Source organism: Piliocolobus tephrosceles, chromosome 13, assembly GCF_002776525.5.
Source record: "Piliocolobus tephrosceles isolate RC106 chromosome 13, ASM277652v3, whole genome shotgun sequence".
In the NCBI taxonomy this organism is placed as follows: domain Eukaryota; kingdom Metazoa; phylum Chordata; class Mammalia; order Primates; family Cercopithecidae; genus Piliocolobus; species Piliocolobus tephrosceles.
In genome coordinates this window covers 68,978,106-68,991,889 of record NC_045446.1, presented here as the reverse complement: position 1 = coordinate 68,991,889, position 13,784 = coordinate 68,978,106, and the positions used below count along the sequence as shown (strand labels likewise).

General features: G+C 44.5%; 1 protein-coding gene across 1 annotated transcript in view; it reads left to right on the top strand.

Moving 5' to 3' along the window:
- The window catches only part of TENM4 (teneurin transmembrane protein 4), an 800,850-nt gene that overhangs the window by 638,250 nt on the left and 148,816 nt on the right, over nt 1–13,784 (top strand). Inside the window, exons 13-14 of the mRNA XM_026446989.2 lie at nt 6,707–6,808; nt 9,083–9,277. Coding sequence (XP_026302774.1) covers nt 6,707–6,808; nt 9,083–9,277 — 297 coding nt within the window. The remainder of the gene's footprint in view (nt 1–6,706; nt 6,809–9,082; nt 9,278–13,784) is intronic.

The following is a 13,784-nucleotide window of genomic DNA, read 5'->3' as shown; positions in this document are numbered from 1 at the left end:
CTCTAATCCATCTTGAATTAATTTTCGTATAAGGAGGTTTTAATAGTGTTTGGTAGACTTCTGGATATGACTGAAAACAGATCTTTCTATTCAAATGTCGGCACAGAACTGGCTTCAAGCCCCGTCTGTCAAGGGCTTTGTCAAATTTTTGTCATTGCATTGACCTAGACTGTTGCAGACTGAAGGCCTTTGAATTCCATCATCTGCAAAGAAAGCTGGAGCACCTATAGGGACCGACACCTCACAGGCCATGGAACAGCTTTCCAGCACCTGGCACCTGCCCAGTGCCAATCTAGAGTTCACTGGGAGAAAACTTCTTTCAGATGTTGGCATGAGCCTGCCTGTGTTTGCGCTTCTGGGAGACAAGTTTAATTTGCTTTCACAGTGCTTTCCCCCAGGAGAAAATTTACCCAAACACCCTGCCTTCTTCACATTCAGAAGCATTGCTTGTTTGCTTTCCAGTTTTTACCATGGGGAGTTTCCATGTGTCTTGTGTGTGTGTGTGTGTGTGTGTTCACCCCCCAGAAACCCACATTTCCTTGTTTGGATTCATTAGACCAAGTCAGCGTGTTGTTTTAATTCATAAACGGAAGGCATGTGTGACCCTTCCTTAAAACTAAAATACCAGCTCTGCCAGGTCCTGGCCCAACCTCTTAATATGCACAGCGTCACCCTATTTGGTCTTCAAAATAACTCTCTGAGATGTGTATTACCGTTGACCCCATTTCACAGATGAGGAAACTAATGTATAGAGATGGCTTATCCAAAGGCATCTAGCTGGAAAGGGTTCCAGAGCTCATACTTTGGTCCAGGCCAAATGCTGCAGACTTTGGCTGCATATAGGACAGGTTCACCTACCAGATTTTCCCCTATCAGCTGTGCGACCTTGAGAAGGTGACTTCATCTCCCATTCTCTATCTGAGACTGTAAAATGGTGACATAAGTACCTAGGTCTCATAATTCTTATGAAGATTAAGTTAGAATATATGATATGCTTTTCACAGTTCCATTTGAGGGAATGAGAGGATCTCTCTTGGACTCTTCCTTCAACCTTGAGTTGTTGTGGAATTAAATCCCAGCTATGCTATCTAGTTTGTTTCCATTTCTTCATTTTGGTTGCTAATAATAAATCCAATCTTTCTATTTCAGGAACAAAGGGGATGTAATAGGTGTAACCTAAAGTATAAATGTCTCTAGGGAAGCCAGGAGGAGTCAGAAGGCAGATCTCTGGCAGTGGGTAAACCTTGGTACTTCAACCAGGTGTTCCCAAAGAGTTCGTGACAACCACTTTTACGATTTAAGGAGACAACAAAAACAGAAGGAGATATTAGTAGTAAATGCAGGTTTCTATCAGCCTGGACATATCACAAGGAAACAAAACATACAGGAGCTTCTGGGAGGGAGGGATAAGTGTGGGGTGAGCAGAAAGGAGGGAATGAGAATGTCGAGTAGGCCTTGACCTCGTTCACAAAGCTGATTCCTTCTGTCTTTGATGCTGGAGTCCAGCATCAAGCTCGCATGTCCACAGAGGTTTGCCTACTCAGAGCAAGGCAAGAGGCAGGTATGCCCGTGCCGTGGTGAGCTGACAGAGGAGAAAAGCTGCCTTTCCTTTTCTGGTATTACTGCGCCTGTGAGACAGTTAAGGAGGCAATTGGGCTGTCCAGGTAGTTCTCCTAACAGGATTTTCTTTTGTGGTCTCTCCTTGTTTCCTATGAAATGAGGCCTCAGGGTTTTAGAAAGGAAAACCAGAAGGATGCAAATGAGGGCAGACTTTCCTCGACATCAACCCTGGACTCAGGAGAACTTAGTTATCAGCTGTGATCATCTTTCACCTTGACATAGCAGCGCTAATGACTTGTTTCTGAAAACAAATCAGGAATAGTGAACAGTCAAAACGGGCACTGCAGTGGGTTCCCTGAGGCCTCTGTGGGTTCCTGACTCCCATGTCTTCACTGGGAGGGAGCACTATTGTCTTTTCTTCCTTCTTCAGTTGCCCCTTTGTATTTCAAGCAATATCTTGTTCAACATCCAAAGAACACTCCCACTCACAACACATGTCCAGAGAATGAGCTAAGGAAGCACTTGAACTCTGCATTCCAATACAGATGAAAGGAAAAACAAGTTGCCGAAAATCACATTTTTTACCAGGGCCCACTGCTGTGATAGAAAAACAAGCTGGGGGAAAGGCCCCTGTTTTCCAACATGCCATATACCCAATTATGAAAATCAGTTATTCATAGGCTGCTGAATTTTTAATTTGGATCCAAGAAGATCTAAAGGCACACCTTCTGCTAAATGAAGGCAGCTGCATTGTGAACATGAGCAAAGCAGGAGAGACTGTGGGAGAAGAAACTCAACAAACACAGATTGGAAACATCCACAGTACTTACGCATTAAAGTTCACACTTTTCCCAAGCCAAAGAATGTAACTTCTGCCCTAGATTGTAGCACAGACACACCTGGTCAGTGGAGACTCATTATTTGTGGGATCCTAACTGAACCTCAAGTTGTTGAAATCTCTCCAAGTGGAAGATAAATATATACATAAACATTTTATCAAAAGAAAACATTCTCTGTATATCTCCTTTCCATTTCCTTGTTGCTATCTTAAAATTATTTCATGTCTCCTAAAACTTCTGCCTTCTCACACCAGTAGCCTGGGGCAAGTTTTGTAGCAAACAGGCTTCTATGCTGTCAGGTTTAGCAACCAACACTACACTCAGTCACAGAAAATGTGCTTTCCTCCCTTTCTCACTATGAAGGCTTTTTAGCAGATGATAAACAGGTTGTATCTCACAGACTCCGGAAATCAGAATCTAACAAAGTATGTAACACTTACCTGCAGTTGATCCTGTTAAAAATGCAACTTGTATTTATAGTAATTTTATTAGGAAATATACTTTATACCATTGGGTCTGAGAAGGATTGAACCATAGAAATTTAGATCTGGGAGGGATTTCTGAGCTCATCTAGTGGAATTCTTTCAGGGGTAGAAACAAATATTTATTGAGACCCTCCTCTGGATTGAATACTAGGGAAAATATATAAATGAATAAACTCAATTTCTTTCCTCAAGGAGTTCACAGTCAACAATGAAGCCTATATGGTATTTTAATAAGGGTGAGGGGAAAAGAGTTCTGGAAGTAACTTAGCCTGTTTAAGATGTCCAGGCCTTTCCAAGGAGGTGGCATTTGAACTAGATTTGAAAGAAGGAGTAGAAGTTGCCAAGCAGGAACATATGGGAGGAGCAAGTGCAATAATGAGAAAACAGGTACAGAAAGGTCATGTGACAAGGCCAAGAGTTCACAACCACTCAGTAGCAGGACAAGACCTGGAAACCAGGCCATCTGCCTTTCTGTTCTATACTCCTTCTGCAGCCCTGCAGGCAGAACTGTCTCTCCAATTGTACAATTAGCCCAGTAGCTTAAAGCGGAAATTATCTTGCCTTGGACTACTCAAAATTTTCATTTTTTAAAAGAATATTCAAAATGAAACTTCCTAAGTGGTTATTTCTAAAAACAGCATTTAGGAATCCACTACTGACTTGAAGGTCTTGGGAACATGGATTCTTCCAAGTAAAGCCAATGGAGAATAGAGATCTCAGGTCCCCAGTCTAAGCCTTGCTCTACCGGGACCCAGACCATTTTGCCCTGAAATGAGGTCACATTTTGGATTAGACCTTCTTGTTCTAACTCTGTGTTAATATAAAACACTGCTTGTGTTAGCAGAGACAACACTGAGTGAGTGGAATTGCCCACTCACAAAAGGAGCCACACATTTGGACCATTTTTCCAAACTTTAAAAATAGTTCTTAAGTTGATACTGGAAGACCTTGAAGAAGGACATTTCTTGAAAATGCACCATGCTATAAATGCTGCCGCCTCCACCTATATATCACCAAGCCATTTTTTCAAGCCCACGCTCTCTGAGAAGCCTTCTCTCTGCTAATTTTGCCCCATTCCAGCTGCCACTGTACTACCCTTAAGTGCTATGCTGCATTTAAGTTTTGATGCCCTTGTCTAGATGCCTTTTCTCCACACTTGATCTCTTAATTAATTATAGACTCAGAATTTTAGAACAGGAAGCAGTTGCAGGGAATCATCTCCACCATTGCCTTCATTTCACATATCAGGAAGGTGAGGCCCAGAGAGGGGAAGGAAGTTGCTTTAGGTCACAGATCATGGTACTAAAAGAGTAGACCCCAAAACGAGGTTGTCTTACCTCCAGGCAGTGGTTTTTCTATGCCTCATTCAACAGGTGACTTATTATTTTGTTCTCCCAATTAAGCTGCAAATTTCCTATAGGCAAGCCTTATATCTAATGTAGTAACATTTCATTTAACAGAAGCCTAGATCTTGGCTTCATGACTTATAGTTTTGAGCTAAGACAACAGACTGAATCCTTAACTCTGCCTGACCTTTTCCTTTACTTTCAAATCTGACTCTACTGGTTCCCTCTGAGACCTCGGGCAAGTCACTGCCCTTCCTCTGGGTCTCAGTTTCCTTCTCTACCAAATGAGATCATTGGGCTGGATGTCTCTAGGATCCCTCCAAGCTCTGAAAGTTATAAAATTCTCTAGCCTACAAATAGATCCTTTGCTGCCTTCAGGATGGGCTTCACTGTCCCACTGTTTCATCCAGTGAACCCATAGCTAGAGTCGCCTCAAAAGTAGAGGCAGGGAAGTTCCCATGAGGAGGTGCCCCAAGCTATCCCAAGATAGGACTGGTTGGGATTGCAAAGAAAGAAGCACTAAAAGCCAGGTTGATCAGTCCAAAGTGTTAATTAGGGGAACTTACAGAGTGCTGTAGCAATTCTTGTGCAGACAGCAAGATAAAGGAATGTTCTACCTAGGTATCTCCACAGCAAGGTGCCCAGGGTATGGAGTTTATATGGGGATTTAAGGAGTTTGGCTCAAGGCGAGGGCTAGTGTCTTTACTATTTTGAGAAACAACCTAAACACCTTTTTCAGTACCTGAGAATGTTCAAGGCTTCAGCGTGGACTCCAGCCTGCAGAAGAGTTGCAAATGGCTGTGTCGGTCACAGAGCGGTCAAGGCCTGCGTTTCTCGATCAGGACACAAAAATTAGGGGATCCTACACCATAGATATGCCTTGTTCATTTCCCTGGATTCTGCTGTGGCATAAGTTCCTTTAAGACCCAGATAGCATAGTGTCATGCAGCAAGGCCAGGCGTAGAGCCCGAAGGCTCAGGTTCTAGTCTTTGCAGTCTTACCTCTTTGATAAAGTATCTGTGGCCTTTCACAGGTCACTTCATTTCTGTCAGCCACCTGTTTTTTCGTTTTTTTTTTAAGTGAAAGAGGAATAACAATATGTGCTTGTCAGATTTGGTGACAGTGAAATAAGATAAATTTTGTGGAAATACATGGCACGAAGAAGGCATTCAGCACATAGTTGCTTCTGTGCTTCATTCTACATCCAGCATTATTGAGAAATGAGCTGTTCCAAATAAACATGCATTCCAGATAATAGGTTTACCAACAGGAGCTACAAAACAGTGCCTGACTTCTGATTAAAATCTTTCTGAAATTGAGTCCATATTTTCTTGACCTGTCACACAGAGCATGTACCAAATGTATTAGGAGGAGTTAGAGGAAGGAACATCTCTGCAAAAGGGGGGCATGACAGACAGCGTGTCTGGGGCTATAAGTAATGCAGAGGGAGTAGGAAAGAAACTTTTTTTTTTTTTTTTTTTTTGAGACATAGTCTCACTATGTTGCCCAGTCTGGAGTGTAATAGCACAATCTCGGCTCACTGCAACCTCCGCCTCCCAGGTTCAAGAGATTCTGCCACCTCATCCTCCTGAGTAGCTGGGATTACAGATATACGCCACCATGCCAGGCTAATTTTTGTATTTTTAGTAGAGATGGGGATTCACCATGTTGGCCAGGCTGGTCTCAAATTCCTGACCTCAAGTAATCCACCTGCCTCAGCCTCCCAAAGTGCTAGGATTACAGGCGTGAGCCACTATACCCAGCCAAAAAAGAAAATTTCTTTGCCTCTGGAAAGAGCTTGGATTTTTTTCATCTCAGCAAATGGGGAGCCCTTGAAGTGTTTTAAGAAGGAGAGTGATAGAATAAGATTTGTTTCAAAGAAATCACTTAGGCTGCTGGGTGGTGAACACATCAGGGTGAGCAGCAAGGGGAAGGCTGAAAGGCCTGCCTCAGGCTGATGTAGTGGCTGCAGTGAGAGACGGTGGGGGACCTACATGGATACATGAAAAGTCAGAGGTGGGAAAAGACAGATTTGTAAATGCTCAGTAGCTTTATGTAAAAACAAAGTAATGGAATATCAGTCCATTCTGAGAAAAGCATAAAATACAAAAAGTATAAAGAAGACTATAAGAATCACCCAATAACACACCATCCAGACAAAACCACTGTTAACAGGTTAAACTGTTTTCTCTCAGTGTTTTTAGCTGAAGAATCTCTAATGTGTTTGTAGATACAAATTTGATTTATAAAAATTTGGTTCAGGCAGACATTTTCCAGAACACTTCTGATAATGTCAATTGAGCTGTGCTTCCATAAGAGTAAAAGTAACAGAATTTTAACTCCATTCATTCCTTTCAGTGACGGGGCCACAATAGCTCAAATATGTGGGACTTGGTTAACCTAAGGCTTGATTCCTGGGCTCTGTATTTGGGTAAGGAAATTTGTTTTCAACTCTCCTTCTCTTTTCTCCCCCCAGAGTCAGTGGATAACTGCCCCAGCAACTGCTATGGCAATGGTGACTGTATCTCTGGGACCTGCCACTGCTTCCTGGGTTTCCTGGGCCCCGACTGTGGCAGAGGTGAGAACTCTGCGTTGGAGCTCTGGATTTCTGCTTCCCAGACCCCTCAGGCAGCTCACTTCTACTTCTCAGAGCAAGTGTAGAATCCAGCCCACCTTCTGATGCCCACGAGAAGGGTTTCCAAGGGCCATTCTCCAGAAGCCCTTGGAGGGAGGTGTGCAGGCAGAGCCATAACCTTGTCAGCCACTGTTATCCATATGTGGATGATTGGGGAGGTCAGGAAAGGAGGGTGAATTCACTGTGGGGTGGTCACAGTGAAGTTGGTGTCTGTTGCTGGGGCAGGTGCAGTGGCAGTGGGGGTTCTTTCTTTTTTTTTGAGATGGAGTCTCGCTCTGTGGCCCAGGCTGGAGTGCAGTGGCCGGATCTCAGCTCACTGCAAGCTCCGCCTCCCGGGTTTACGCCATTCTCCTGCCTCAGCCTCCCGAGTAGCTGGGACTACAGGCGCCCGCCACCTCGCCCGGCTAGTTTTTCGTATTTTTTAGTAGAGATGGGGTTTCACCGTGTTAGCCAGGATGGTCTTGATCTCCTGACCTCGTGATCCGCCCGTCTCGGCCTCCCAAAGTGCTGGGATTACAGGCTTGAGCCACCGCGCCTGGCCGGGGGTTCTTTTAAAAGTTGATTTCCTCTTATAGGAATGATCATCCCTGGCCATGCATCTTTGAAGTTTATCTTCATGCTAGTGTGATGTCTCTCTGGCCTGTAAATGAGGAGCCTGAGGACTGCTCCGTTGCTACCTTCTAACAGCACAGGCAGAATCGGCCAAGACCCCAAGGGGAGGGACTGAGGAGGCCAGGCTGCTTTTTTCTACACAGGACCCTAATGGTGCCCGATATTTAGACACAGTCAGTGCCCATGATAAACATTGTGGAGATAATCTAAAAGGCTGCCCATGATCTATCCCATACTTATGGCCATCATTTCTGTCCTGGAATAATTAACAAGGAAAATGTCAAGGAGATCTGCAATCTTGAGAATTTGGCACTCCCCTGGGAAACTAACATGGCCCCTTCTTTTGTTTTTTACCTTTTCCCTTACTCAGTAGCCATTTGCTTCGTGCCTTTTTAGGGATTGGTGCTGTGCTAGGCAAGACCCAATCCTGGGAGCTCTTGAGTCTGGTCTCAGAGACAGACAAGTAAATAGACAACTGCAAAGCAGTACAATAAGAAGAGAAATATACTATAACACAGTTAAATGCAGGGAGCTTCTATCAGAGTAGAAGGGAGGAGCAGTCTGAGAGTAGAAGGGATGATTTCAGGGAATTCTTCCCAAGTGAGGGTGACTCTACACCCGAGTCCTGAGGCTTGAGAAATTGTTCGTAAGTAGAAGGCAGAGATGGTTTTCCAGGCTGTGTGAACTACACCCTGCAAGTACTATGCCATGAGAGTCAGTTTATTCTTCCTATGTGAGATTGACTCAGTTTGAGGCAGCAAAGCTAGCAGCCCCAAGGAAACACAGTGATTACCTGCTGAGTGGTTTAAAAAGGAAAGAAGCCAGGTGGGGGCCAGGGAAACATGGTAGAGAGAGAGATGAGTCATTCCTTCTAACAAGAATTACCGTCTCATCCCATATGCACTTAAAGTTAAGAGTCATGTGTAGAAAAGCCTTATTGGATCTTGATAAGACTGGTAAGTACTTAAAGCACAATGCAGTATAATTTATTTTTATATAGTATCCTTCGTAGAGAAGATCACAAAACCCTTTACGCTAGGAGGCAGAATGAAAAGATAATACTTTAAAGAGCCAAGTTGGGCCCTGCTCTCCTCTTAAGGGGGCAGTGGTGTATGGGGCTGGAGTGGAGGCCTGAAAGGCAAGGGAAGCTGAGATTTACTGGATTAAAGAGGACAGTAAGTGGCGCTGCAGATGAGGTGTGGGGAAGTGCTAGTGGAGTGTTATTAGAGGAGAGCGCTGGAGGAGGGATTCAGGGCAGGCAGGAGGCCCAGCGACTGGCTTTTCCAGTAAGATGGAGGAACAGACTGAAGCTCCTTGTCTGAGGTTCCTGGCAGCCACTGTACCCCATCAGCAATATGAAGGGGATGGGGTTAAGTGGATACCTACCCTGCCAGGCCCTGCACTGTGCACCATCACCTACAAATCTAGATGTGTTTAAAATGGAAAGAAATAAAGCAAGAGAAGAAGACAGATGGGCACACAATTATGTGGCAACATAATTGAGGCTACTGGTCAAGCCAGGCAGGACAAGAGGAGGAAGGGACAAAGGCAGTTGGGGTGTGCTGGACATTGATTCATGCCAGACTTCCGGTGCTGTCTCCCCAGCTTCCTGCCCCGTGCTCTGTAGCGGAAATGGCCAGTACATGAAGGGCAGATGCCTGTGCCACAGTGGCTGGAAAGGCGCCGAGTGTGATGTGCCCACCAACCAGTGTATCGATGTGGCCTGCAGCAACCATGGCACCTGCATCATGGGCACCTGCATCTGCAATCCTGGCTACAAGGGCGAGAGCTGTGAGGAAGGTAAGACTTGCAGTTGGCAGCTCCGGCACCTTCCTCTGAAATAGAGGCTGGCACATAGTGCCAAGAGGGTGACCAGGGAGCAAGGGAAGCCTCCTGAGCCATTCTGTGACCCCACCTCCCCAAGTCAGGAGCCCACCCACTAGCGACAATAACTAATCTAAAGGAAGAAGTCAAACACATCAGAGTCCTGGTCAGTGAAGGGGAGAAATGTCATGTATCGAGCACTTACCATATACAAGGCTGTGCTAGAAGCCTCGTGTCATGTAATTCGAACCTTAATTAGGGAGGAATAGTCATCTCTACTTTATAGTTGGGGATTCTGAGACTCAGAGGGTTGAATAACTTGCCCAAGGACACATGTCGTTCCGGTTCCGTAGTCCAAGTTCTTTTCACGCCCCTCTAGGCTGATCTGCTCATTTTTAATCTCCATTTCTGAAGTGTGATTCTATTATAGGCCTCCAAACTCTGCCCTCTTTCACCACACTCGTGTGTGTGTGTGTGTGTGTGTGTGTGTGTGTGTGTGTGTTCATGTGTATGGCTCTGCAGTGCCCATGAGCATGCCTCTCTCCTTTATAAAATAAATATATGGTTATGTAGATTGAGGCTAGAAAAGTGAACTGTTGATTTAACATTAACATCTGTTCTTTACTAGAAAATCCAACCAGGTGAAATAAATGAAAATTTCTATTTCACAAATGAAGAAACTGAGGCCCAGGGAAGGGCAGCGACTTGCCCAGGGTCATAGAACTGACTAATGGCAGAATTGGGATTCAGCCCAGGTCTCACTTCAAATCCAGGACTCTTCCTTCTTGACTGCATGGTGTTTCCAGCTGAGAGGAAGAGCCTTATTCGCAAGCAATGTAAAGTAGCTGTTAAAAGTGCACACTCTGGAATCAGATATAGGTTTGCATCCTGGCCCTGCCACTAAGTAGCCTCAATTCCCTTGTCTATAAAATGGGAATGCCTTCCTCTGAGGGCCATCGTGAGGATTGAGTTAAATGACCCATGTAAAGCACTTAGCTCAGTGTCTGACACATAGTAAACGCTCCATAAATGTGAGCTCTTATATTATTAGTATTATTCTGGGGACAATTGAAGCACATTTCCTGTTTCGCCCCAGTCACTTCATCCAAGGTCTTTTGAAATGGTTGGAATTTCCCGTTTGAAACGGATGGATGACGCTGTGCGCCTGTCATTACCTCCCATTCTCTGCCATCTAGCACCCTGGCACCTTCCCCAGTGGGTGGAAGAGGCTCCAAGAAGAGCCGATCTTCTAAACCATTTACTGCTTAACAGAGAGCCCCTCCCAGGCATCATTTGCTCTAAAAATAAAACAGAATGTTAACAGGCCCATTTTCAAAGAGTGGGGAACAAGAAGAGATTAGTGTCTGAAAAGCATCGCCTCTCTGAGACAAGCTGTATATAAACCTCAAGCGTGGCTGGAAGTCCTGATTCAGACCTGTTAACTTTGATGGGGATTACTTTGGGCTGTCTGAGAGAGAAGGAACACCAACCCCTGGAACAAAGGAACTGGGCCTTCTTATCCAGAGAATGGTGACCTTCATCTGCTGTCCCTTTTTATTTGAGTCACTTGAGGTGAAGACCCTGAGAAGGAAAGAGAAACAAAGAAGAGATTCCTCTTGAAACTGTGAGCTGCCTCCAATCCCACCATGTTGTGTGGGCCAGGAAAAGGCAGTTGTCCTTTCCCGGATGATCTGGCATCGCGCAGCGCCCCAGAGCTGCAGCGTTATTTATAAGAGAGAAAAAAATGTTTGGGAACTTAGATTTACATTATCTATTTGAAAAGAAATGTTCTTACTCCTGCTTTCTTTTCTGAGGAGGGCCATCTGGTACTGATTCCCGTTATTATTTCTGTTTCTCTGGTGAAGCTTCACTGCGTTGTCCTTGTGTTTATAACGGGGTTTTCTCGGGGCCTTTGTCCTCGACCATTCTCCTCCCCTCCTCCCTCTGCTCTGTGCTACGGGTTTCACTGTGTTTATAAAACATCAGCTAACAAGCTCACTTTTTTTCTCCCCATTCCTTCTTCTGAAGTTTATTGCCCCATACTTTTTAAAGCTTGAACAGAGCCAGTAAGACACTGGGAAGGAGTTGGGGGAGGAGCAGAAAAGAAAAAACCTGGACCTTTCACAGTGAAAAGTAAGACCCTGTGTTTTTGGTCCTGCAGAGCGTCTAATAGCTTGTGTGGTCACTGAAGCGTGGCATGTTTTGGGGGAAAGACCTCTGTCTTCAGCCTGGTCATGCAGGCCTCATCATTTTGTCAATGGGCTATGCTTCCACTAGAAATTTTGGCTTGAATGGCAAGTTCTGCAAGGGGAAAAAAGAGCTGTTTGGCACATCTGTAAGAGGAAACTAAGTTAGGCTGTCTTCCAGACAAAAGCCCGTCCACCTCCCTGACCATTGCTCCTACTCCTTCATCACAGCTCCCTTCACCCCAAGCTGGCTGCTTCTCCCCACTTTGCACACAGCTTCTTGGGAAATCACTGTTGTTCCTGAAGCTGTCCCAATGTGATGGGAAGAAGTCAACTTTAATCACCACCCCAGAGGCTCCAGAATGCAAAGGCAGAGGCAGAGTCTACCTACCACGTCTTTGGCAGAGCATGATTGTGGCGTAGATACTGGCCCTGTAGGATCAGTAGAGCACAGGGACAATGTCTATCCAGCCCCGGCAAGAACCTCCACTGATTCAGCCTAGATTTCCGGAGCTGCCGTCCCTCCTGAGATGCAGTCTTCCTGAAAACTTCTCTCCCGCTCCACAATCACTTGGCCCAGTTGACCTTCAGAAGCACAGATTAATTGCCTGGAGGTAGCCTCTCATCAGTTCCTTCTGATCTTTGTTCTCTGCCTGGACATCTGCTGGGAGTGTAGGATTCACTTTGCTGATTCCTGGGTCTTTCATGAGACTCATTACATCTAAGGAAGCACAGGCCTGTGCCACCCAGAGCCTCTTGCTGAACTTGGCACCCTCCCAGCCTGCTCACTAATGATGGAGATTTATAGGTTCGACCTCAAGCGTGCCCTGGGATTCTCAGAGACAGTTTCAACCCCAAGTTGAGGTTCAGGCACTTACAGAAAAGGAAATACCTTTATTGGCCTCAGGATAGGAATTGCTGAGTTGTTTCCTGTCAAATTGGAAAGCTCTCTGGGTCTAGGGGATTGTCATAGAAGCCTAATGGGCCAGAATAATCCTTGTGAGGTTCCAAGATCTGAGGCAGGTCATGAGAATTTATCGCTGTTATTACATTTATTATTTTTAATTATCAGGAATTCCAACAGGTCATGCTCTAACCATTTTTGAATGGAGTCCAGCGACTGCAGGAGAAGAGATTCTTTGCCTTCATTTGACTTCATTCATCCTCCACATTGCTCTATTTCTTTTCTTGTTTTGATTTCTATTTTTAAGACATTTTTTGTGTTTATATAAGTATATATGCATGCATGTATTTCTGAACCAGTAAGATTGTAAGGGGGAATGGCAAGAGGCCTAACCAGGAAAGGGTGATTCAAATTTAAATTCTTCCATTTGCCATGCTACTGTGTGATCTTGGGCAAGTTATTTAACCTCTCTGTGCTTTCTGTTTCCTCATCTGTCAAATGAACATAATAAAAAGTAGCTACCTCATACTTACATTGTTAGGATTAAATGAGATAATGTCTATAAAATGCTTAATAGCAAAATATGGCACAGAAGAGGGAATAAATTAATGCCAATTGTTATTGTGATCATTACTGTGTTATTACCAAATAATCACTCCTGAGCCCTATCATCTTATGTATCATTTAGGTTATTAGGCTGAACACCCTTTAAGACCCTCAATAGCAAAATAACTTTCTTAATAAGCTAGTTCTCAAAATAAATGTTCCCAGAATATTGCCACTTATAAAGTTTTTGCCCATTTGTGTCTGTGACTCTTATATACCCAGCCTGGGTTTCCCAGTCTTTTATGTAAAAATCAAATATACTGGGTTATAAAATATAATTAATAAATACATTTAAAGGATGTCTGAATTATAAATGAGCTCTGACCACAGTTTGCCCCAAGCTATGCTACTGAATGTCCTGATAGGATGGGAAGATAACTTCTTTGCAAAAGTTTATACAGTCCTTTGAAATCATAACGTCATTTGCTCCTTGTAGCAACCTGAGAAGTCAGTAGTCAGTATCTTTACCATACCTGCTTTATAGATGGGAAGCGCAGAGCAGTTATGTAATTGGACCATGGACCTAGAAGCAGTACATTTTGTCCCTTGACCCTTGAACCTAGGTCCACAGAGGCCAAATGGAGAGCTTTGTCTTCTGCAGCTTAGGGCTCCCTCGTGAGTTCCTATTAGGAGGGGCCTGACCATGCTCATCACAGTGCCATCAGCACCCTTTCTCCAACAGCTACATGTTGCCCCTCCTCCCCAGGATACCACCGTCCCCTCACAATTACAAAATGAATAGAATCCCTACCTCCCTAAAGAGAAAGACAGACCTGACATTTTTCAC